Source organism: Curcuma longa, chromosome 15 (genome assembly GCF_044706935.1).
Source record: "Curcuma longa cultivar G26 ecotype Majalengka, Jawa Barat chromosome 15, ITB_CL_G26_1.1, whole genome shotgun sequence".
Classification (NCBI taxonomy): domain Eukaryota; kingdom Viridiplantae; phylum Streptophyta; class Magnoliopsida; order Zingiberales; family Zingiberaceae; genus Curcuma; species Curcuma longa.
This window is the reverse complement of record NC_133875.1, coordinates 3,698,229-3,724,380: the sequence shown is the minus strand read 5'-3', so window position 1 is coordinate 3,724,380 and position 26,152 is coordinate 3,698,229. Positions and strand designations below refer to the sequence as shown.

The window sequence follows — 26,152 nt, the reverse complement described above, 5'->3', positions numbered from 1 at the left end:
AACAATCGATATATATGATATAGATTAAAACTAGCTATCCAAGGACATTATTTGTAGTATCGAGGTGGACCGTCAAGAGGGGATGAATTGTCTGAAAAATAAAAATCGATCTCTTGCGTTCTTTTCAAGGATAGAAGTTAGTGACAATTAATTAAAACAAACATTAATTGAAAGAGTATAATTAAAACTAGTAAAAGACTAACACCGGAGTTTAATTGGTCTAAACCTAGATGGTTGCAGATCCAAGGCGGTTGAAGCGCAGTATGACGATCTCCTTTGTTGAAGGCGAAGAAGCCTTTTACAGACAATTACAGCTCACAGACTTAAAAGAGAAAAGAAATAAAATGTATTGAATGATCTAACTTTTAAAACTCTAAGTCTTATTTATAGCCCAAGAGAATAGATCTGGATCGTTGATCCGTTGATACGATCCTAACTGTAGATCGGAGATAGGCTTTGATCCGTAGCCGTTGATTAAATAAAGATAAACTTTATCTTTAATAAAAGATTAAGAGAATTATCCTTAATAAAAATTAAGTATTTATCTTTTTATAATAAAAGATAAAAACTTAATTATATTTTCTTTTTTTTTCAAAAGTCACGTCAAGTCTAAGTCTTTCTCTGATCAAAATCAACGGTTAAAGTCAATGATCAAAGAATTAGTGTCCACCGAGAAAGAAAACAAGGCTACTGATGCTCATGAGAAGCCACATGCTCCCAAGTACGTAGATTTATGCTCATAATTTCAGAAGCTTATTTAATCTCTATTAATCTTTTGTGAATATTGAATACAAGATTTACATGTTCTCTTTGTCTTAAGTTAACATGAAGTCATGAAATTCTACGCTCAGTCTACAAAAAATTCTAATTAAGAAATATATGCATGCTATGTGATAGTTTGTTATAAATGGATTTTTTTTTCTAGTGTACTTGGATCTTAAGGCTCGCTTTCGTAAACAGGCTTAGTGTTTTGTTAAATATTTTCTTTTAACAAAAATTACTTTCTTCTCTACATCTCAATGGACGATAAACTATTGCATGTAAAGCAAATGGACAAATTATTTTAAGTTTATAGTATATAGCTTCCAAGAACAGATGATATTTATATGCATGCACCTAGAATACGTGAAAAAAGAATAGATGATATTTATATGGGCATACAAGATACAAAAAAATACAACAAGACCATTTACAACATCAAAAGCAAACTCAACTAAATTAGCTAGCCTCATATTGTTCTCAAACTTCTCCTATATATCACATCAACAACTACATAGCTGTGATGATAATTTAATTTTCTTCATCAATTCTAATCATTTTGGATAATACTCTTTCTGAGGTTCCTATATATGCTTTGTTTCTAAATCCGACTTTGTAAAAACAATAAACTTATAATTAGTTGATCATTATAACCTAATCAAGGTATCAACTTTATAAACCAATTATATTTTTTCACTAACATAATTAAATGATCAACAGAGCACAAGTGGTGGGCTGGCCTCCAGTTCGATCCTTCAGGAAGAACATTCTTAGCATGCAGCAACATCCTGAGAGCAAGAACAAGGAAGAACAAGGCGAGAAAACAGTAACTGCTTCTGCTGCCGCTTTCTTGAAGGTGAGCATGGACGGCGCTCCTTACCTTCGCAAGGTCGACCTCAAGACCTACAAGAGCTACCAGGATCTCTCCATGGCCTTGCAGAAGATGTTCTCCTCCTTCACCACTTCCGGTAACTATTTATTTCAGTTTTCTTTAACACTTACCATGCAACACAGAAAGCTCACCTACGTCTATATGCATGTACTCTTTTGTATGTCAGTCGAATAATAAATATAAGTGAGACATACCATGTGAGAGGTCGTGCAAGTTGCACCCATCAAAATAATGGGAAGACGAACATGCTAACTATTAATGGTGGATAATTATCTCATTTTTTTGGAAGCTTTAGAGTTCATCCACAGGGTTATACAGCTCATTCCCTACAACTGTTAGTCTGTATCACTATTTTTTTATTCTTCTCTTCATCAAAACGGAACACGTGAGCATCAAGCTTCTCTATGTATATGTAATCAAGTATGGAAATATGTATGTGTATCAGGAAATTATGGGTCTGAGCAAGGAATAAGCGTGAGGGATTTCATGAACGTCGACGGCAAGGTAACGGAACTGGTGATCAATGAATCTGAGTTTGTGCCAACTTATGAAGACAAGGATGGGGATTGGATGCTCGTAGGGGATGTTCCTTGGGAGTAAGTTAGCGTGACTTTAATTTAATTTGTAGATGCTAATTAAGTTTTTTAAACAGATTTAATTTTGATTTAATTAACCAAAATAATTAATCCAGGATGTTTGTTGACTCTTGTAAACGTACGTTTGAGGATAATGAAGGGATTAGAGGCCGTCGGACTTGGTAATTAAGCATACATATTTATCATTTTTAAACATATTTATTTTATCTCTATCTATTTTTGTTTCATTTTATGCTAGCTCTAATGAATAGAGATTTAGTATTTAAGCAAGGTCATTAGTTTTATCAAACAGATTAATTAATCAAACTATTGTTCTTCTGCTTCCTAATTACAGCACCGAGGGCCATGGAGAAACGTAAGAACAGAAGCTGAAGCCTGTGGTGTTAGAACCGATGGAATCAAAATATCTCCACAATGGTATGATATTGTCCACTTTGGGCGTAAACCCTCATGGCTTTGTTCTTGGGCTCTCCCCAAAAGGCTTCAACCAATGGAGATACTTTCCATCCTTTTAACCTCATGATCTTTTCCATGTACTTTAGATGTGGGATTATGTTTGCACCTTTGCAACCCAACAATCCCCCCTCAAACAAAGGACCACAGGCCCCCCCAACGTCGTTTTGATGTCTGAATCCTCGACCCACCAGGACTTTTTGCCCCTCGGTCCACCCGACCTACTAGGACTTCCCACCTAGCCGCAGCTAGGACTTTTTGTCCCTTGGTCCACCCGACCTATTAGGACTTCCCACCTAGTCGCAACTAGAACTTTTTGCCCCTCGGTCCACCCGACCTATTAGGACTTCTCACCTGGTGTCTGGTCCTCTTGATTCAGACACGGGAGCACTCACTTCCTTTGTTTAAGGTTCAAACCACATGGTTAGATCTGGATCATGGCTCATCCGACGGTTAGTCCGGTGAAGAGCAGTCTCGCTTTGATACCACTTGTTAGTACCGATGGAAGCACTCACTTCCTTTGTTTAAGGTTCAAACCACATGGTTAGATCTGGATCATGGCTCATCCGACGGTTAGTCCGGTGAAGAGCAGTCTCGCTCTGATACCACTTGTTAGTACCGATGAAATCAAAATATCTCCACAATGGTATGATATTGTCCACTTTGGGCCTAAATCCTCATGGCTTTGTTCTTGGGCTCTCCCCAAAAGGTCTCATACCAATGGAGATACTTTTCATCCTTTTAACTCCATGATCTTTTCCATGTACTTTAGATGTGGGACTATGTTTGCACCCTTGCAACCCAACATGTGGTTCATCAACAATCAAATATCACATAATTAAGCTTCTAGATTAAAAATCAAGCATCTTGCATCTGTAGTGTGTTTGTTTATATATATATATATATATATATATATATATATATATATATATATATATATATATATATATATATATATTTCTTTTATTTATTTATTTTTCGTTGTTTTTTGTATGGACAGTAAACAATGTTACGTTGCTCATCTGAAACATTGCTCTATGCCTGTGTTGTGTTACTTATGAGTTTATAATATACCTCTACACTGATCTATAATTATTATTTTTTATTTTCCTTTTTCGATTTTTCCATTTCCGATCAAATTTTTATATGGATAAGTAATTTAAGATTACGTCATTGATCAACTCGGGCTAATATTTATATTGGTCCGAATCAAGCTCGATCCGGCCCATTTGATTTTGTCGGCTTTCTAGAATAGATCTTGGCTGTCCGTATGTTATCTAAATGTAATCGTAGCCGTGCTTTCTCGATCAAGGCACTGATTTTTTCCCTATAGTAGGCCATTGCCTTCGCTTCCGACGATGGCCAGGCCTCCGTCTTCTGTATCCCTCCCCGTCTCCTTCCTTTTTCCATCTCCCTCCCTGCTCTCCGGCCGACGGATCCCTCCGCCTCGGCGTCCCGCTTCTACGCAGAGCACTGGCGTGTCTCCTTCCGTGCGCCTCCGTCGCGCCGCCTCCTTCCTTTGACCGTCTCCGTTTCCAAGACCGTCCTCTCCTTCCTCCGTCTTCTAATCCGGGCGAATCTTGGCGCAAAGATGGTGCTCGCACAGCTCGGAGGGAGCATCGCCCGCGCGTTGCAGCAGATGAGCAACGCGACCATCATCGACGAGAAGGTGCTCAGCGAGTGCCTCAATGAGATCTCCCGCGCCCTGCTGCAGTCCGACGTGCAGTTCAAGCTGGTCCGCGATATGCAGGCGAACATCAAGCGGATCGTCAACCTCGACGAGCTCGCCGCGGGTCACAACAAGCGTCGAATTATTCAACAGGTCCGTGCCTATCTGTCACCCTAAGTCATTTTTAATTTTTCGATCTAGGATTAACATAAATTGATTTCTTTTGATTTCCCTATTACAAGATCTGTGGGCTAAAAGTTCCCAGGGGAAACTGAAAAGCACAAATATTTATCATTAACTCTCTGGTACAATTCACCTCTAATACATTCATAGGTGTCAATAAATTGTAATGATAAATTATTTGTTTTATTTTTCTTTTATATTTTCAAGTTCTATTTTCGAAAAAAAAAAGAAAAGAAAACTGAGATCAGACAACTTTCACAAACCAAACAAGACCAATTTTCTTTGTCTGCAAGTAGATTGAGAAAGAAACCAGTTTAAACTCATTGCTTTCACAAGCTCTGCCATGGATTGTGTTCATCATACAAGATTTATTCTGGCAGAACAGGAGACCGATATGGCAAACAAACTAATTATATTGTTCAAGCAGACCATGGCAATGACAGGAAAAACTAATAGAAGTGTGTAGGATTATCAATTCCTGGATGACAAATATGACTATACAAAAGGAAATCTACTTGTCTTTCGAAGGTATTATCAGACACCTAATTTTTTGGTGAAGAAAGAGGAACAGGGGTGGTCTATAGAAGATAGTCAACATACTTCCAAAGAAAAAACGTTGTCCAGTTTCATACAAAGTCAACTCACAAGAATAGTTAGAATTAGGATTTATGGGATCATATCATGACTGAATTACGTGTTTTAGTTTGAATTGATTCCTTTGCAGTGTTGGCGTCCTTTGTTTTCTGGATTTGAAATCATTCCGTGACGTTTATGTGAACCTCTGCGATTAAACTAGTTCTGCAGAAGTAAAATATTCAGATGGATTTGTAGGGTCAGTTACAAAGTGATGTAAGTAGAAGTGTTAATATTCCTGAGCACATCCATGTAAATATTACAGTAAAAATGAGATGAGATAAATTGGTTAAGAATATATCCGTCTTTGAACACAACCCATAAATTCTATATTTATAAGAATCTTCTTTTTCTTTTCAAATTTGTTTTTGTGTACACTGTCCGAAAATTACTCTTAACACTGCAGTTAATCTAACCAAATGATTTGCCATTTTGACTTGTTATCTTTCTGCATTGTGCCACATGAAGGTCTGTTGTTATAAGTTGGTAGTTGAGTTCATTTTTAATGATTCTACCAGTTCTAATTGTATGGTTGGTTTTTGTTATTTTGTTAGGCTGTTTTCAATGAGCTATGCAAGATGTTGGATCCTGGAAAACCTTCTTTCACTCCCAAGAAGGGAAAGACTAGTGTGGTAATGTTTGTTGGCCTCCAAGGTATAATAATAATTGATATTTCAATTGACACCTGCATCATCATAATGATCAGAGCTATGCTAGAAATGTATTATACTTGGAGTGTGTTTGATAAACTAATGAGATTTTTGCTGTTGCAATGACTTGGACCAAAAAAACACAAAAGACAGAGTCTCCACAATTACAAAATATTTGATATATCAACAAAAATACATGCAATAAACAACAGTTTGGATAATATGCATTGGATTTCAAGTGTCTTTATTATTTAGTATTTTCTTGCTGGAGTTATATAGATAGATAGATAGATATTTCACCATGGCAATCATTCACCATGGTTACTAAATTATGTATGCAAATTGGTGCATGAGGCTCGCATCACGGTTATGTGTGATCTCAGTAATGCATCATTATCCCTACAGAAACATAGTTTTAATACTGATGCTGTGATTGTGAAGCTTTGATATGTATCTCTCTAAACCGAAGTTGGTAATTATCTTCAGAAGAGACTTTGACTGAATTGATCTAATCTTCAGCACAATTGGTGCAATAAATTCTCCTCAAACTGAATTTTGAAGATGAAGTAGAAAATCTAAAGGATTGTATGGAAAAAAAAAGATATCGGGATAAACAACTGGATAAAGCCTTGTATTACTCTGAGATACAGAATTGGGAGGAAGGCTGTCGAAAAGATATGGAAACATATTCTGCTTCTATGGTGAGATGGTTGGGGAGGGAGGCGATACTGTCACATTAACCCTTACCCATTTAGGGAATTGAAAAAAAAAATAAAAATCTAACCTTGGAGAGAGCTGACTGTGATACCCAGTTTTGAAGGATAGCATTACATTGTAATTATCAAAAGAGAATATTACAGTTGTATTTATGACTAAACACTCTATATGGGAGTACACCTATACTCATAACTACATATTTATGTCTGCCTTACATCAGTCAGATTGTTTTGCGTGAGAAACATTGCCCTTACAATTGGTTCTATGTTCAAACAATTTGTTGTGTCACTGACAGACTGTTGTTTGTATCAGGTTCTGGAAAGACAACAACTTGTACTAAATATGCATATTATTATCAAAAGAAGGGATGGAAACCTGCATTAGTTTGTGCTGATACATTTAGAGCTGGTGCTTTTGATCAGTTAAAGCAAAATGCAACAAAAACCAAAATCCCCTATTATGGAAGGTATTGTTTCCAGAAGATTGTTGATTTTTTTTTCTTTTTATTTTCTTATTCTCCTCTTAGCTGCTTCTTGTTATCTTATTGTTAACAGTATTTGTATGGAACAACTAGAGTTTTTGTTAAGCATGGCAACTATTGCATTCCCATTAGCACAATGATGCTGATGGGTGATCTAAATATTGAGGAATCTGTTAGTATTACTGATCTTTTAGAAGCTTAGAAGCATGAGATAGTTAGATAGTTAAATATAGTGACACAGCAAGTATAGTGATTCAGCCTGTCCAGTGAGTAATGTATATTCTGTCTATTTTTCTTTATAACTGAATGGAGTATCATGCTGCTCTTGTCTGTGCACTTGAAGTCTTTGCTCAGCATATTTACAGATCTCATTGATCACTTGATACAGCTACATGGAATCAGATCCAGTAAAAATTGCTGTTGAAGGAGTTGAAACATTTAAGAAAGAAAATCGAGATTTGATTATTGTGGACACAAGTGGACGACACAAACAGGAGGCTGCTTTGTTTGAAGAAATGCGTCAAGTGTCAGAAGCAACGGTACATATATATATTGTTCCTTCCATTTCACATATACATCTGAGTGTTGTTGCATACAACAAAAAAATATGTTAATCTCTTGTTCTTGTATCTCAGAAACCCGATCTCATCATATTTGTCATGGACAGTAGTATTGGTCAAGCAGCATTTGATCAAGCACAAGCCTTCAAACAGAGTGTAGCAGTTGGAGCTGTGATCATCACTAAAATGGATGGTCACGCAAAAGGTGGTGGTGCACTTAGTGCGTAAGAGCTCTTTGTTACACTCATCTGACTCAAGTTTTATAGTTCACAAACTTTGGGCCTTATATCGTTTTCTCCATGAACTTTGTTTTTTTTTATATTTTTGTACGGAACAATGTGTTATATGCTTGCATTTATCTAAGTATAATATTATTACACCCTCTGGCGGGCAATCCTAATCACTTTGGTACCTTACTTTAATGGATAGTTTGTCTCCCCTTGCAGAGTTGCGGCCACAAAAAGCCCTGTCATCTTTATCGGAACTGGAGAGCACATGGAGGAATTTGAAGTATTTGACGTCAAGCCATTTGTTAGTCGTCTTTTAGGTATAGTAATATTTATGTCACTGATATTTGCCCACAATACTTGCTCAGTAACTGATCATTTTAACTCTTCACCAACTGTAGGTATGGGTGATTGGTCTGGGTTCATGGACAAAATTCATGAAGTCGTGCCTACAGATCAACAACCTGAGCTTTTGCAGAAGCTTTCCGAAGGAAACTTTACTCTCCGTCTTATGTACGAACAGTTTCAGAATATTCTCAAAATGGGTCCTATTGGACAGGTAGAAAAATTTTCTGTATCATCGGTATTATTAGCAAAATAGTTAATTTCTAGTCCAGTTTCTGCAATTTCATGAAATTTATATCGATATGTTTTATGGCTGCTATCCTTCTTACTAGCACTATGTTACATTTAGGTCTTTTCTATGTTACCTGGGTTTAGCGCAGAGTTGATGCCGAAAGGGCACGAGAAAGAAAGTCAAGCAAAAATCAAGCGTTACATGACGATGATGGATTCCATGACAAATGCAGGTCGGTAAATGTGATCACTAATTCTAGCATGCTGGTTAAACAGTATTCTGATTTCCTTTTCTTTTCTGTTCTGTTCTGTTAAACTACTCAGAGTTGGATAGCACAAATCCAAAACTTTTCAATGATTCCCGCATAATGCGGGTTGCAAGGGGCTCAGGCCGGTCGGTGAGAGATGTGATGGAGATGCTGGAGGAATACAAGCGCCTTGCCAAAATCTGGGGTAAGATGAAAGGGCTTAAGATCCCAAAGAAAGGTGAAATGAGTGCTTTGTCTCGAAATATGAACGCACAACACATGAGCAAGGTCTTGCCCCCGCAAATGCTGAAGCAGATCGGCGGCATGGGAGGCCTCCAGAGCTTGATGAAGCAGATGGGTTCCAAAGACATGGGCGGTTTAGGCGGAATGTTCGGGCGGGGAGACAAGTAGTAGAGTGAGTGAAGAAGAGCTAAAGAACGTTTGTTGCTATGTACAACAAGACAATTAATGCATGCTGCAAAGGCAATTTGAATTCTTCTGGTTGGTTAAGACTTTTATCGCCATGCATGCAGTGAAAAGGGCACAAATAATAGCGAAAGATTAATTTGGTGGAGAATGTGTTAATTAATTAGCTGCTTGTAGGTAATCTGAAAATGTAGAGGAATCATCATGACTATCTGTTTGGCTTTTGTTATTTTGACAGTGCTTCTATATATATATATATATATATAATATATATCTCTTGAAAATATTCTGACTCAATGTTGTTATAACTGTTACTAATAGTTAGCACAACCTATACAATCTATCCAGTAATTATTATAATGTATTGAAGTTATTTGATAGTTGTTATAATATATTTATGATGAATTTAGGATTTAGAATTTGCATTGTATAAAAGTTATTCAATAATTGCTATAATGTATAGAAATTATCCAATAATTATTATAATGCGTTTAGGATGAATTTAAAATTATAATTGTTATATAATAATTTTTATAATTATTTTAAAATAATTTTGATTAAGTTGGTAGTGTTTTGATATAATATTGTTTTTAGATTTTAAATTTTAAACTCGTTTTAAATATTTTATAGTAATTATTGAGTAGTTTTTATATATGATAGCAATTATTGAATAACTTTTATAAGGTGTAATTTTTAAATCATAATGACTTTAAATACATTTTAACAGCTATTCCATAATTTCTATATATTGTAAGTCTTAAATTTTAAATTCATCCTAAATACATTTTAACCGTTACTATAACTTTTATATATTATAGTTATTTGATAGCATCTATATATTTTTACATATTATAGTTATTTGATAGCGTCACATATTATAATAGCTATTGAATAATTTTTATACGATATAAATTTTAAATTTTATTCACCCTAAATATATTATAACAACTTACTAAATAACTTTAAATATTATAGTAACTATTTAGTAGCTTTTTATATTATAATTCATAAATAATTTCTATTATAATAACACACATTATAATTAATAGTCATAAGTAATTTTTAAATATTATAATAACTATTCAGTAACTTGTAATACTTTATTACTTTAATTGAGAATGAAATATTTTGCAAGTGATGAATCTTCATTTGTTTTTTACCCTAATTTTTTTTATTAAATATGGTAATACTGACTGAATTTGGCTAATCAAGATTTATTTATTTATTACAATGAGAAAATTCCCCCTCCTATTCAATTGAAAACACTGCCTGGGAGCAGTCACTCCATGTTGGATTTGTCATTACCACAAAAAAAACTAAAAAAAAAATTTACACCATATGCTATTTATTTGATTTGAGCCCAAAATACTTGAATAGAAAGCTATTGTCCAATCCTGCATATTACATCCAACTAACCAATTGATAATCATAATTAGAGTATCACCTTCGAATGAATTAAATGTTTTCGCAATGTGATAACACATTGGAGCGAACTTGGCGGCCAAGCAAGAATCCAGATGATGTAATGTGCAAAATCGACATCTAGATAAACTAACCAACTAGTGAAATCCACAAGCCAAGTGATCCTGTTTCAGTGCATAAAAAAACTTGTAGCACAAGGTATAGCTTCATCCGATCCTAGTTTACAGTAGCAGTTGTTGCAGAGGGCTTGGAGTCTTCAGCTTTCTCGTGGTCCTTGTTCAACATCTACAATCACCAAAATGCATAACATCAGTTGAAGGAACTTGTGCTCATATAAGAGAGAGATAGAGGCTAATGATGTGTTTGATTCATAAATGAGAAATAAAATAAAGTATTTCTTGTTTTGTTCATACAATGGAATAGCCATTGAATAATTATTCATACATTCAATTCATATAAAAATTATAAAAAATATTTTTCACATTTATAAAAATATAATCCATCATGAAATATTTTGTCCAACTAGTTTAACTGGCAGGATAAGTTCAATTTGATTCTACAAATTTACCCTGCATAACTACTCGAACAGACTGTTTGCCCTCTCCGTTTGACCGGCCGTCTGGCCTACCAAAATTCATATTTTAAGTTCATTTTTCATCCAAACATAACAATACTTACTCCCTGGAGATTTATAGACTATAGAATAACTATTTTTATGTACCAAGCACACAATTATAGTCTAGAAATTACAAGTTGCTAGTGAATGATTATTCTGATTCTTGATGTAGATTGAATCATTGTAAAAATATTGTTTTCTAGCCATCATTTTCGATATAGAAACTGATATCTATAGTTAAATTTCAGTGATGTGGAAGACTCTAGTTAAGAAACAGACGTGCAGAGAAGTCAGAAAATACAGAATAAACTAGACTCACTTTATTGTTAATCAGGTTGTGAAGGGCGATAACGCTTCGGATGAGAGAAGAGAGGTATATAGCTAGCATCATGTCATTTGTTTTCACTGCAAAAATGGAAGGGAAATAATGTCAATAAAAATGTTGAAAATCTGGAAAAAAAAAAGAATTGCATAGACTTTGCTTTTGATTTGCTGCAGGTAACAAAATTACCTGCAAACGCCTTGATTAATTCGTTCACATTAAGGTTTGGAAGTAGATTGAAAATGTCCTGCAAAAGATAATTTACTTGGATTTAAATCAGCACAAAGATTATGATCACATATATGCTTTGATATGCTAGATTTCAAACACCGGTGAATACAAGTTTGCAATGAAAATATGTATGTATGAATAGAAAATTGCTGAACACATTTTATTAGAGATCAACAATTTTGATGTTTAAGCACAGAAAAATGAAGGAAAATTCACAGGAAATGCTGGTTATAAAGATGATAAAAGAAGATAAGGAGTACTGTACCTGCAAGTTGTACAAAATCTCATGATTCAAAGGTAGCTTCCCATCAATGACAAGTTCTAGATAACTTCGTATCTCGTGTAACCTTGCATCTAGCCCCTTCAGGGCTGCGAGTTTGCCAGTGACCTGCACAAAATATAGATTTTAACAATCATCTCAGATCATGTATCACAAATTCACACATAAATCGTGTTAATGATGCACTGCTCAATTAGGAGGAGTAATAACCTCAGTCGCTAGGGTGCTGATTGTTGTATCCTTGACATCTCTCAACAAGTGTTCGACTCCTGCAAACAGAGGAGAAATTAGTCCACATAAACACTTCGCTAGTTTATTTTCACAAACAGAAACAAATGGCTACTCAACTACTAGTTGAATAGTATGTGTATATGTATATATTTAAAGAATCATGGGAGTCTCAATTGAACAACTAAGTACCAATTTCCTCAACTTCATGAGCTGCAATTTCTGAGGGCACATGGACAAACACTTTCTGACTTTTCTGTGTGGCATTCTACAGCCAAATATAACAATTTAATAAACTTATTAAATAAACAAATACATTAAAACTCATTAGACCCATACACACTCACCTCTTTGACCTCTTCCACAGCATAGTATGCTTTCGTAGGTATGCCAAGCTCTTTAGGTTGGACATCAATGATTACCAAGATAGGATTTGGAACATAGCTGGAGTGACAAGCACAACACATCAATATGATATAGCCAATTAGATCCGAAATGTTATTTCTCAAAAAAGAAAATTGGCCCAAAAAATTTCAATCTAGTACAGCCAACTAAACTTATTTATTGTTTCCCAAAAATAGTTAAGTGAAAAATTAACTCCATCAAAATTAATGCTGCAAAGAACCAGTTTACATCCTGACCACCTGATATCTATTCACAGGGGCAGACAGAGAACCAGTGATCATACTTTAATAAGGAACTAGGTAAGTGTTAACTCTCTGATACTAGCTTTAGGAAAGAAGAGTTTTTGTTTATAAAAAATGTTAAATTAAACAACTAAGTGAACTGATAATCTTACTCATTAAACAAAGCATGGATATCCAAATCATTTTCCCGTAACTTGGGCCCTGTGCTATACCAACCCACAACGTGCTCCTTGGCTACAAACAAGAAGATTGACTTAGGCACAAAAAGAAGATTAGTATTCTTTCACAAAAAATTCGAAGTTTGAACAGGTCAGCACCATTTATCCTTTTGAACATAGAAAACATTGACTCGTGATAATTGTGATCCAGAAACCAAATGCTTGAGTCTTTCTCATCCTCTTCAAAAGGCACTGAAAAAATTGGTAAGATGTGAGGAACATAAACCAGCGAAATGGCATAATTCTAGCATAAGGTGGTTGAAAAGAAAAATGGGTTGAGAAGGATCTGTTCAGAGAACAGCAATGTGATTCAAGTACAATATAAACCAGCCCACTTTGAAAAATTCAAGGAAAAAAACAACCACTTAAGCAATTAACTCAAAACTCCAACATAATCCAAAATCGGCCTTTTAATTATATTTCATTACTTCATCAATAAGCAAAGATCTATATTTCAAAGTACCCATCTGAATAATGATTCAAGGTTTGGTGTTTTATTAATGGAATGAGTAAAAACATCATACTTCACATATCCGTTTGATTATTACTTAATAGTGAGATAGAATAATTATAAAATCATATCTACAAAACTGAAAAAAACAAGTTAAACTAATAGCCAAGAGTTAACATAATCCTTCATCTGTCACTGATTAACTCATTTGTGCTGAAACTAAACAGTAAAATGCATCGGTTGCAAACTAGAAATGTACCCTGCCAACATTATGTAGATGACTCTAGAAAAAAATTCTCCCAAAAGAAAAATAAACTGCACACACAAAAAAAGTTCAGACATCCTCTTGATGGCATGCTTATTTGTCTTTCTGCACTCACTTTAAAAAAAAAAACTAAGCTAACTTTCATTTGGCATTCTCATTTGTTTGTATCTAAATCAAGAAAAACATAAATGCCTTATTGTTCCCTACCCTATAAGTTTTAAGCATAGTTCACATTATCCAATTCAGTGTCTAGATTGTTTGGTCATATCAGAGGTAGGATCTGGACTTATAGTCTTAAACTATAGTACAAAAAACAAGGGGAATAAATATGATCCTCAATTATTAAATAATCTGATGAAATCTCATTTAATTCGTTCACCAACTATTTGATTTGAGGTAGTTAACTCTGCCTTTGATTATTTGTTGTAAACATCACAAATTTCAAACTCTCAGGAGAGATGGATTGGCCAATGTCAATCTTGGTTCAACTCAGCTAAACTACATCGGATACAAGAGTGAAGCCATGGTTTTAAGTGTAGCGTGACCCTATGTTACTCTTTTTGAGAATTTACTTAATGAACAGAGATCATCCATCTCACAGAATGAGTCACAAAAGGGAACAGAAACTACCAAGCAAAGGTGATGCCACTAGCTACGTGTTTGGTGCATATGCTAGTCACCAATAAAACCAATTCAAAACTAGTCAATAAGTATGAATGAAAAATCTATCAGAGCCCAAAGAACATAGTACAGAGCTTCAGGCTATGTGTCTACAATCATATAAACAATCATTGTGAATGGACTTGTCAAATTAAAAATGGTCAAATGGAATGGATACAATTAGCACACATTAATCTGGTTATATGGAGAAATCAATCCCAATCTATTGAAAGAAAATGCTCACATCCTCAAACCACCAAATATAATAAAAATTAATTGTGCATGATCTCTCAATACCTTATAAACTATATCAACAAGTAAAAAACCAAAGTCTTGACAATGGACTTTATTCTCAGGAAAAGTCTTAAAGCCTCCATGGCCTATGAGCAGGAATTAAGCAGAACATAACGCCTTAACTTGTTCGCCAAGACACCATCTGCATCCCCAAGCAATTATAATGTTCAACGAACACATTATCAACCACTGAATGAATCAAGAAAAGCCCTGGATTTACAATTAGGCCCTAGTCCCGTTGGTTCTTTGACAATATTTATAACACCTATAGTGATAGAAAAGACCCACAACAAATTTATAATTTTGATATCATAATTAGCCTCGTTCCGTCACGATCTATCCAGACAATCCTCTAACCTAACAGTAAGAGATTATCATCACCCAGATCACAGGATGCGGCCGAGGCACCGAGACTGGGATCAAGGTGAAGAGGCCCGACCTGCGTAGGAATTGGTGACGTCGACCGTGCCCTTGGCGGAGGATCCGAGTAGGACGCCGACAACGCGCTTGCGAGTGTCCCGGGCGACGCGATTGTAGTTGTCGACGATGCTGAGCAGCACCAGCGGGTGGACGATCACCTTCTCCACCGCCCTACCGGACAACTGCTGGGCCTTCACCACGTCCATCTTCCTCCCCCTCTCCTTTCTTTCCTCTTCGCTAGGGCTGTAGCCTTCGCTTCCAAAGAGCAACGGAACAAGAAAAGAAAATTAGTCCTAATAAATAAATAAATAATAATAATAATAAATAAATAAATAAATAATAATAATAATAAACAGACAAATAAAAATATAGATATTATTTCATCCAAATTTTATTATATATATTTTATATGTTTACCATAATATTTAGATAATATGATAATAATTAGCTCATAAACAAAACTACATTGATGGCTATTATCTCCCTTTGTTATATCCACCTCATCTCCATCTTCATCTTCATTAAGTATTCAATCCTCATATCCATCTTCATCCTCATATATCTTATATACTAATAATTTTTTTAATTTTATCCAATTAGCATCATCAATAAAAATATATTAAAATTAATATCATATTTAAAAAATATAATTCAATAAAAATCTATAAGTTACGAGGAGATAAATCAAGAAGGAGAAGGAAATCCTTAGGGCATAGTTCAGTTGGTTAGTGTAGGACAAATTTATTGAATGGACAAGGATTGAATCTCACCGAAGTCGGGGCAATGCCCTCCCCATAGTAGTCAACTGTAATTTTCTGATTTATCTCCTCACAGATGATCATAAGATTGAGTATGAAATCGTTGGAGTAGTAAATTTCATTTTTTACTTAAGAAAATAAAGTGAAGGAAAAAAAATCAGATTTATACATTTTGTTCTTTTTTAATTGGTCGCCTGTAAAATAAAAAAAATCGAGATGGAAAAAAAATCAGATTTATTTTTTTCATATTAGTGGGTTTATATATATATTTATATAATTTAATTAGATATAAGTAGAATTTTATTAGATCTATCTCTATATCAAAAATCTTTATATTTAATTATTTAAATGGATCATAATTCGAATTAGATATCGAATATTCTTTCATGCATTCGAATTAGATATCGAATCTTCTATCAGGAAATTACCCAGATATTGACTCATAATAGTGTCTCTAATTTGAGATTAGTCATATCAAATCTTATCATTTGTTTATCAAAAAAGGGAAAACTTTGCCTTTTAATTAACAATTTAGTTTGCTTTTTTTTTTCTTTAGCTTTTGTTCACCTTGACACGTGGCGCATCAGGAGATCTGAGATTCGATAGCTCGTTAGGATTTGAAATATACCTCTATACACAAGACTGTAAAAATGGTATAGAAAACTATTTTTTTTCTTTATTTTTCAAGCGATTTCTATCACAAATGGATTAATTGGATGAAAAAGATAATTATTATTGACAACTTTTTTCAATTTGTTTGGCTATAAATTAAATAATAAAATATTTATAACCCCCTTGAAAGAAACATCAATTTATTTATTTGTACATTGATTAGCCTTTTAATAATAGTACAGTGGTAGGCAAAGTCAAGACAATGTTCTCCTTTATCATGGTCAACTGTAGCTTCTCAATTTACTTCATCACGGATGATCATGGAGCCGACCGTGTGAAACCGTTAGAGTGACAGATTACACCTTTTATTAAAGTGATTGTATGTCTATTTTGTTTATCAAAGATCTAAGATTCTAATCCCAATTTAGACATATTGATGGATGTATTTTTATTTCCCTAAATCAGAGATCGACCTATGAATACTAGGTCGATGGATCATCCACTGTGAACACTTCCTTATTTTCTTTGGTGATCAATGGAAACTTTCGTAATCGAATATTTGATGCACCAAAGTGGAAACTTTCGTAATCGAATATTTGATGTCAATTAGGCATCCATCCAATAAATTTACTCGAATTCACTAATGAGACTTGAGTTCACTAATAATTAAGAGAGAAAAAGAATATCACTAGCAAAGAATGAGAAAAAGGCACAAAATCAATGAACGAAAGAGGTAAAAGAATCATCGACGGTTGGAGAGCGCATGCTTTTTTAAAAAATTAATACCGAAAAAAGAAACATCTACTGGATTAAAAAAAAGTTAAGACAATTACAAAATTCAACGATTAAAATTGAAATAATCTAAAATTGTATATATATATATATATATATATATATATTATTACGAGATTACTATCCTGCGTGATAAACTCGTGCGCGACTCTTTGATCCACCACTGTTGCCACCGCCCTCGTCGAGTCGTTCGGCCACCACCGGCCGTCGCCCCGGGCATGATCGACACGCCACTCGCCTGCGCTCCTTTCGGCGGCATATTCCGGCCGGATAGTGGCTGGAATCCGACGAATTTGTCTGAAAACGTGACCCATGCTTGCTCACCGCCACTGTCAGGCAAATTGCGGTCGGATTTTGACCAAATCGCGGTCGGAGACCAACCGAGGAAGGACCGACGTGCGACGCCAATCCTTCCTCAACTGGTCTTCGACCACGATTTGGCCGGAATCTGATCGCGATTTGATCGAAATCCAATGCTCGATACTGTTGACAAAATCACGGTCAGATTTCGGTCAAATCGCGATCGGTCTCCGATCACGATTTGGCTGGAATCCGATCGCAATTTAGCCGGCAGTGGCGATGAGTGGGCACAAATCGCGTTTCGGAGCAAATTCATCGGATTCCGACCATTATCCGACTGGAATCCGCCGCCGGAAGGAGTGCCAGCGAGCGGCGCGTCGATCGTGCCCGGGGCAGCAGCCGGTGGCGACAGGACGATGCAGCGAGGGTGGCGGCAGCTGCGATGGATTGGAGGTGTCCAGCACAGATCGCGCGGGATAAATCGCGCGGCATAACATTTCTTTATATTATTAATAATATATATATATACATAGGCACATGTCTTAAAGGCGTAGGCACAGGCCTAGGCCTATCCGGCACTGTATAAAAATAGTGCTCACCGACAATTCGGCAACCCAAATTCATCAATCTCGATAATCTCGTGCTCCTTTTTTTTTTCTTTAATTTTGCGCTTTTGCTTTAATTCTTTCGATTAATTAATCATCATCATCTCTGCAACAGCGCCATGCAATGCAAGCCCCAATATTAAAGGGCGCCCTCCGCTGCATCCTTCATCACCACTTAGCTCACCGTCGGTCGACGTCGTCGTCGTCGTCGTCGTCGTCGGCATGTTTCCCTGCGGAGGAATCGGCAGCGTGGAACTGCTCTGCCGCCTGGCCAGGCGCCTGGACGTCGTCGCGGCCAAAAGCCACGTCGCGGCGGTGGAGTCGGAGGCCTCCTTGACGCTGAGCATCCGGTTCCGGGAGATCAAGTGCAAGCTGGAGCGCCTGCAAGTCAAGCTCATCAAGGAGATCTTCTGCGCGGAAGACAACGTCATGGAGCAACTGCGTCCCCTCGCCTGCTGCTTCGACGAGCTCGCGGCCGCCGCCGGCGACGACAGCCAGGGCTTTCCGACGCTCAAATCGCTCGAGAAAATCGAAGCCGCCGTCTGCAGAGCCCTCGCCGCAGTCGCAGACAAAGACATGCTTTTATTGGTAAGTAAAAAGTACATGTTCGATTAAATTCTCCGATCGACATAGAACCCTAAACGATCAGTACTGCGACAGGGAAACGAAAGGATGGAAGGACCATGGGGACCTCGCTTAGGGTTCCAGTGGGACATCGGAGCTTTTCACGACATTAAAACCATCAACGTAAGTGCAGACGATCGCATCAACTCCATTCGAATAGAATACAAATTCAACCGTAAAGAGTATAAGACGCCCAGAATCGGCGGCGAAGGCGGCACTCTTCACCAGGTAGATAGATTAATTAATAACATCAGGACGAACGTACTTACGTACGGACATTAATGTTCCATGCATGTTCATGCAGATCGAGCTCGGCGAGAAAGAACACATCGCGTCAGTTCGAGGGATTTACGACACGATCAGTTTGACTAAACTGGAAATCGTGACGAACAAGAATTCGTATTCGTTCGGAAAGGGCTGTGGTGGATCTGTCTTCCCTGCAACGCAACTCGAGGGCTGCAGTTACAGAGTCGTGGGGTTCTTTGGAAGAGCAGCGTCTTATGTCAATGCGATCGGTGTCTACCTGGAGAAGATTAATGTCGACTGCCAATCGGAGGACAACTCTAACAAGAGGCGCTGTGTGTGTTCGTGCCCATCGGAAACGTCGACGTGCTTTGTCTGTTAGTTGATTGCTTTAAGAGTACTGATTGGAGCTTGTTTGATTTGTTGCATTGGTTGAATTGGCTTTTGTTGAGTGTTCTGGTAGTTTCGTACGTCGTCTTTCAGTAATTGCTCGTGGATGTGTATCTCTTTTATGATCGATGGCCTTGTTGTGTTTGTGTTTCTGATCTATATATGTAATATTTTTCTTTTTCAATGGATCTGTACGTGATTCTTGTTCTGAAAGTGAGGATAGAGATTAAAAGGAGGCCGAGAATAAATAAAAAGGATAAAAAAATCAACTAATTCATTAATTAAGTCTCTAGGATATAATTAAGTTGATTATTATAAGACAAACTTATTTAAATAGATAAGAGTATAATTTTGATATGAAGCCAAGGCAATATCCTCCTTATAATGGTCAACTATAACTTCTTGATTTACTTCTTCTCATATGATTATAACATTGACTGTGTGATAAAAATTAAAATAATAAAGACTCATGAATCATATAAATTGAATAGCTAAAAAAATTATCAAATTTATTTATTCATATCATTTTTATAAATACAACGAAAATAGTAGGAATAAAATAATACATGAAATAAAATAAGATCTCTCAACAACTATAAATTGTATGTGTGACATGCAAAATTGAAGGTTAACTACTTCTTTAGCAAAAGATAAAATTCACTATTCTAACTATTTCACACGATCGGTCTCATGATCATCTATAAGGAAATAAAATGAAAATGATTTTTTTTTTGTTAATAATGCTAACTAATTTGAGATTAGTCATGGTGTTGACTTGCTAACTTGTTTAATATATACAAATCTTTAAAACCGCATCTATATAGAATATACAATATAAGAGAATAGAGACGGGAGACCATAAGAGTGTGTTTGATTGAGAGTTATAGTTGATAACTTTGATTATTTATTTAAGATTAATAAATTTCTTAATACATTTCGTTGATAATAAAAAAATAAAAAAATTTATGTATATGATAATTAATCATGAATTATAATTCATTAGATAACTACTCAACATTAACTATTAACTTTAAATCATCCCATAATTTTCTTATACAAAGGGATATTTTACTCGACAATATAATAAAAAAAGATTATAATAATGATAACTAAGAAATTTATTAAATTTATTTATTTATATAATTTTCTTTATATATACAACGAAAATTATGGATAAAATAACAAAAGAAACAAAATAAAAATACAATACAAAAATCAAAAGAGTACAAAATTAAAGGTTAAGAAAAGTAGACCAAAAAAACACTAAGTGGAATTATAAAAGATATATATATATATATATATATATATGAATTAGATTAAAAATTTAACGTAAATCACAATTCTTATTACAAATTTTCTTCTTTAAATTCTTTGTTAATATATTTGTTTTTATAAATATCATATATTCTCAATGACAATTAACTGTCACCACTAATAAAAATCTGATAATCTTTTTTGACCATTATCATCCCTACTTACCAATTATTCATCAACCTCCTAATTGACTAAGTTAACACGTATATGTGAAAAATAGGAGATACATGAGAAGAGGCATGACACGTTAGTGTCATGGGTCGATATGACTTGATCTAAGGGATCAAGATCCGATTCGATCCGATTAAATGAGATGTCAGATAGAAGATTTAACTCTAGAGTTGATTGGCTTGGTCCCACACCCCGCATTGGCATTTGACTCAGGTCAGGATCCAATACTCGACTCGGCATCCGGCTAAGTTAGGATATCCAATATCCGACTCGGCATCTAGTTCAGTTCGAGATCCCACACCCGACCTCTATCAAAGCTCAACTTCGATTCGACACCTGATCGAGTCTCTTCTCGACCGTATTATACCCCGTCTTGGCCTCAAGACCCATCTCAGTTGACTTCGACTCAGACTCTCTTTGCTGCCTCACGCTGTGCCTCCTTCATGAATCATGCCTTACATCGCGCCCAATCGACTATGATCTCTTCATTCATTTCCTCATTCAACTGAGTGGGTTGTCGCCAGAAGGACACATACAATCATATGATATCTCGGATAACTCATCTATAATATTAATGCGGCATGATAGCGTAGTTTGAAGCCGTATCAGGTATGTATGATAAGACTTTTCGCTACTACGGCGGCGATAGGATGTTCTCCTTACCTAAATAGGATATCTTCTCTGATAAGATATCCATTGAGAAATATTCTCTTTAATTAACATAAAACAATTTTCCCATTGTTCTCTTCCATAAGTCTATATATCTCCCCCTCCTCTCGCGGATACAAGGATGCACATGTGTAGAATCACATATATTCATTCTCTATTCATGCCAGCTCTTTCTTCTCCATCTTCAGTGGATGATTTAACTTGAGTGTCGGAACGGTTGAGCCAGAGCACGTCTAGCCTCCGTTTTCATTTTCTTTTTCCTCTTACAATGCAGAGCTTGGTGGCGCATAAGAGTCCATCAACCAAACCATTTTGATCGTCAACTTACAAGCTAAGTGCCCGATGACTAATTAGACGGACGATCTCAAACCAAACCAGAACAATTAGTAAAATTAGGACTCCAACAGAAACCTTTTCCTTTCAGTCATCTTCAATTCTGTTCTTTCTCTTTGTCATCTTTATTCTTCTCGTAATTTATTTTGTTATACTTCTCCAACAATTTCTTCCCCTTTATCTTTATCTTTCCCTTTTTCTTTATTTTATATCATTAAATACGTTCCTAGATCGATCTGCTTTTTTTGTTTTCATCTTCTCCGTTAAGTTTCTCATTTTCCTAATCCTGCAATTCATTCCTCTGTTCCTGCTTTGTTCTTGAGCTTCTGTATCAAGCAATACATGCACGCACCAGTATTAAAGCACGCCAACACACTTCCCACTACCCCATCATCATCTTCTTCTTCTTCTTCGGCATCTCATCATCATGTTTCCCTGCGGCAGCGTCATCGAGGTCCTCTGCCGCCTGATCAGGTGCTTGGACGCCGCCGCTGCGGCGGCCGAGCCGGAGGCCTCACCGGCGCTGCAGATCAGGTTCAAGGAGACGAAGTGCAAGCTGGAGCGCCTGCAGCTCAAGCTCATCAAAGGCATGTTCTGCAAGGAAGACAACGCCATGCAGCAACTCCGCCAGCTCGCCTCCTGCCTCGACGAGCTGGTGGCCGCCGCCGGCAAGGACCGTCAAGGAATCTCGACGCTCCAGTCGCTCGACAAAGTCGAAGCCGCCGTCTGCAAAGCGCTCGACACCATGGCCGACAAAGATCTATATACATTGGTAAATCAAAAGAATTCGGAGCTAGTAAATATATCATCATCGTCAAAACTTGTTAATTCTTTTCTTGTTTGCAGTGCGGAAAGGAAAATGAAAGAACAGAAGGACCATGGGGACCTCGTTTAGGGTTCGACTGGGACATTGGAGCTTTTGGCAGCATCAAAACCATCAACGTGAGCGCGGACGATCGGATCAACTCCATCCGGATAGAATACAAAATCAACTCTAAAGAATACAAGACGCCCAGAATCGGCGGCGAAGGCGGCACTGTCCATCAGGTCAAATTCCTTAGCGAACAATTAAGAAGATGAACGGAATGTAACTTACTGCTTCAATGAAATGCAGATTGAGCTCGGGGAGAACGAACACATCACGTCGATTCGAGGAAATTTCGACACAATCAGTCTGACCAAACTGGAGATCGTGACCAACAAGAATTCCTATTCGTTCGGAAAAGGGTGCGGCGGATCCGTCTTCCCTCCTGCTCAACTGGAATGCAATTACAGAGTTGCTGGGTTCTTCGGAAGAGCAGCGTCTTGCGTTACCGCAATCGGCGTCTACCTAGCGAAAGCTCCGGATTACCAGGCTGATGACGGCCCCGACAAGAAGCATTGGCCGTATCTGTGCCAATGCGGGACGTCGATGTCTTCTTCGTGCCATGCCTGCGCATGGCGAGTTTAGTACTTTTGTTTCGTTTTGTTCTTGAGCGTTTGCAAGTCTTGTTTGATCGTGCTGGATGTCTTTTTCTTAAAGCTAATGTATTCGTGTTGATTTTCCTGTGTTTTTTAATTTTCATTGAAACATGACACACTCAACGCAAATTCAAACAAGTAAGTAGGGGTGTCTTTGAATTGAGTCAAGTCGAACATTAAGAGATTTCAGCTTGAGCTCAGTTCATTTTACTTAAGTTCGAGCTTGGTTCGAGTTCGATTTGAATTTTAATTCTTAAATTTAAATTTAACTCGTAATAAAATTAAATAATTCACGAACGGTTCAAGCTCGATTCGAAAATGATTCATTAAAAGTTAAACGAGCTTAGTTTGAATTTGGTTCGAAAATGATTCGTTTAAAAGTTAAACGAGTTTAACGAACACGTTCATGAACTTTTAAACGTACATGTTCGCGAGTTTACGAGCCAAATACTGTTAAATTCGAACTCGACTTGATAATATTTTCAAGTTTGAAATCATAGCTCGAGCTTGATTCATTAACTTAATCCAACAAACTCAAATGATTTTTTTTGTTAATTGAGACCCGAATAGCTCGCGAATGACTTGACTCATTTACACCCTTCGGTACATAAAATTCCTACCAATGTAGGGTCCTAGGGAAAGATCTATTGTATACAACTTTACCTTACTTTATAAGAGGCTGTTTTCGAGACTCGAACTTATGACCTCAAAATCACATGACAACAAATACGGTACAACGATTAGACTCTAAGAGATCATCATGATCGAGTTTTATGATATGAGAAATTTTTGGAAGCTAGATTGGTTATCCCTTCAGCAAAAGGTGGAATCTGCTACCCTAACAGCTTTACAATCATATGTGAGGAGGTAAATTGAGAAACTATAGTTGGTCATGACGGAGAAGTGCATTATTTCAACTTTATCGAGATTCGATTCTTACCTACTTTAATAAGTATATTTTATCGTAACCAATTCAGTTAGGTTCCGGGAGTCAACTGGATTGCTCATCCTGAGGATTAATAAGATGAGTTAAATATTTGAATTAAAAAAAATTAAGGAAATTCTCATGGTGAACCAAACCCGGTTCAGTCAATGAAAAATCAAAGCCGGTCGGTCTATGGTCCGTTTCAAATGCCCGCCTTCTCCCGTGAAGAAGTCCTGTCCACGCAACCCTACTCCTCCTCCCCAAATCCTTGCTCTCGACTCCGATTCGATCCCAATGCCGGCGATCCCTTCGATCTGTCATCTCTTTTGCCTCCGCCGCCCCCATATTCCTATCTATTCTGTGCCCCCATCAAGCGCTCCGGCAGCGACGACGAGAATGATGCATTTTGACTTCGCGTGCTCTATCTGTGGGATGTTTTTGGTAAGTTCGATCGAGTCACCTACAGCGATTAACATTTTTCTTGTATTCTTCTGATATGGAAAATCTAGGCAAGCAAGGACATGCTTCATCGGTGTTAAATTTTCTTCAAACTAGTAGGTTCCTTTATGCTCAATGTTAGAACTGGTGTTGATGGTGCTACGTGTTTTTTGATTTTCTCGTGGTGTAGCTATGAGGGTTTCTCCATGTGATCTGTAGTTATTGCTCTTGCAGTAGCAGCAGTCAGCTTATCACTCTCTTATAGTTGGAGCATCAGAATGTTGTGTGTTGGTCTTGTTCTGGACAATTGCTGTGACTGTTATTACTCCAGGTGTTGTCATAATCATGTAACTCTTCATGAAATTTGGTCCATGATCCTTTACCTTTGAGTGTTCATTGCTAGGGTTGGATTTTGGCCCAAACAGACACGACCCAAAGACTGTTCCTTGAATTTTTTTATCTGAACTATGGATTTGGAATGGATTGAATGAGTGTTGGGTTCATATTACCGAACAAATTATTCAGTCCAAGCTGTTGGAGATACAAAGTTTAATTGTTGGCCCTTCAATGCAACAAAATTATTTCAACTATGAATAGATTGGTTTCTGCTTGGTTGTTCTAGTCCACGTGTTCTTGTCTTGCTTCTTCACTTGTCTAGAAATCAATACAAGACAGAACTATCTCATTGAGTCAACTAATACTGTTCATGCCAGGGTGGTGGAATTCAATTGTCTCATTCTTCTCTCTTTTCATTCATTTGGGTTAAAAAATGAGCCAATTATTCTGGCATATGATGAGCCACAATTTTTTTGGCCCTCAAAAATATCAATCAGTAAAGTAGCAGTGTATATAAAATTAAAACAATCTTTATTCAGCAATCTAAATGATTTATCTTTAAAAATAACAGGACAAGCAGATGTTTTTTCTCTCTCTCTTTATGTTCTGTTTCTTCTAGGAAAAGCATGCAGTTTCGTTCTCTGTCTTGTAACGGGAATGATACAGTCATTCAAGTTTATTATCATTCAACTTGGTTAAAAATATCAAGAAATTTCCTTTCTGTCAGCTATTGTAGTCTTTAATGCTTCCAAGCTTATACTTTTCTGCATTCTGATTTAGTCAAACAGTGATCAATAATACGCAAGACCATGCGCTCAATTCTAAGTATCTAAGATGATTGATGCAATCGAAACCAATTGCAGTCATTGAAGTGGTCCAATCGGCATTGCAGCATATCTGGTGGACAAAAATCCCAGATTTTCAGGTATACAAGGGTTCTGATTCAAGCATGAACAGTTTATCATGGCATGAGGAGATAAAACCATGTATTTACCTAAACTTTAGATAATATATTTGCTTATTATCTCATTAACTCCTGTAGATTACATGTATATTC

At 36.5% G+C, this 26,152-nt stretch overlaps 3 protein-coding genes and 2 pseudogenes across 3 annotated transcripts; 4 read left to right on the top strand and 1 right to left on the bottom strand.

The window, feature by feature from the left end:
• Window positions 1-230: 230 nt before the first annotated feature.
• Window positions 231-2,619, top strand: LOC141846544 (auxin-responsive protein IAA30-like; annotated as a pseudogene).
• Window positions 2,620-4,251: 1,632 nt separating this feature from the next.
• Window positions 4,252-9,183, top strand: LOC141846330 (signal recognition particle subunit SRP54 2). The gene is made up of 9 exons (XM_074734347.1): window positions 4,252-4,522; window positions 5,740-5,839; window positions 6,865-7,018; window positions 7,422-7,572; window positions 7,669-7,817; window positions 8,040-8,140; window positions 8,222-8,379; window positions 8,515-8,629; window positions 8,721-9,183. The coding sequence occupies exons 1-9, from the start codon at window positions 4,292-4,294 to the stop codon at window positions 9,053-9,055; spliced, it is 1,494 nt and encodes a 497-aa protein (XP_074590448.1). The 5' UTR covers window positions 4,252-4,291; the 3' UTR covers window positions 9,056-9,183.
• A 1,256-nt stretch (window positions 9,184-10,439) lies between these two features.
• LOC141846217 (26S proteasome non-ATPase regulatory subunit 7 homolog A) lies at window positions 10,440-15,379 on the bottom strand. The gene is made up of 10 exons (XM_074734215.1): window positions 15,144-15,379; window positions 13,134-13,226; window positions 12,969-13,050; window positions 12,517-12,613; window positions 12,362-12,437; window positions 12,152-12,210; window positions 11,927-12,049; window positions 11,620-11,677; window positions 11,428-11,513; window positions 10,440-10,777 (listed from the first exon to the last, which is right to left on the bottom strand). The coding sequence occupies exons 1-10, from the start codon at window positions 15,328-15,330 to the stop codon at window positions 10,709-10,711; spliced, it is 930 nt and encodes a 309-aa protein (XP_074590316.1). The 5' UTR covers window positions 15,331-15,379; the 3' UTR covers window positions 10,440-10,708.
• Window positions 15,380-17,504: 2,125 nt separating this feature from the next.
• On the top strand, window positions 17,505-19,440 carry LOC141846543 (uncharacterized). Its single transcript, XM_074734584.1, has 4 exons — window positions 17,505-17,622; window positions 18,307-18,779; window positions 18,852-19,043; window positions 19,120-19,440. Exons 1-4 carry the CDS (start codon window positions 17,505-17,507, stop codon window positions 19,438-19,440), a joined length of 1,104 nt encoding a protein of 367 aa, XP_074590685.1.
• Window positions 19,441-22,277: 2,837 nt separating this feature from the next.
• On the top strand, window positions 22,278-23,385 carry LOC141846542 (uncharacterized; annotated as a pseudogene).
• Window positions 23,386-26,152: the final 2,767 nt, after the last annotated feature.

Bases quoted from the DNA above. Each gene is read 5' to 3' on its own strand.
- LOC141846330 (XM_074734347.1), top strand. From the start codon at position 4,292: ATGGTGCTCGCACAGCTCGGAGGGAGCATCGCCCGCGCGTTGCAGCAG. The intron at 7,019-7,421 runs GTATTGTTTCCA...CACTTGATACAG, and splicing joins AAAATCCCCTATTATGGAAG to CTACATGGAATCAGATCCAG. The intron at 8,380-8,514 runs GTAGAAAAATTT...TGTTACATTTAG, and splicing joins AAATGGGTCCTATTGGACAG to GTCTTTTCTATGTTACCTGG.
- LOC141846217 (XM_074734215.1), bottom strand. From the start codon at position 15,330: ATGGACGTGGTGAAGGCCCAGCAGTTGTCCGGTAGGGCGGTGGAGAAG. The intron at 13,227-15,143 runs GTCGGGCCTCTT...CAATTTTTTCAG, and splicing joins CGTCACCAATTCCTACGCAG to TGCCTTTTGAAGAGGATGAG. The intron at 12,614-12,968 runs GTAAGATTATCA...TTGTCACTCCAG, and splicing joins ATCCATGCTTTGTTTAATGA to CTATGTTCCAAATCCTATCT.
- LOC141846543 (XM_074734584.1), top strand. From the start codon at position 17,505: ATGATCGACACGCCACTCGCCTGCGCTCCTTTCGGCGGCATATTCCGG. The intron at 17,623-18,306 runs GCAAATTGCGGT...TCTCTGCAACAG, and splicing joins TTGCTCACCGCCACTGTCAG to CGCCATGCAATGCAAGCCCC. The intron at 18,780-18,851 runs GTAAGTAAAAAG...GTACTGCGACAG, and splicing joins ACAAAGACATGCTTTTATTG to GGAAACGAAAGGATGGAAGG.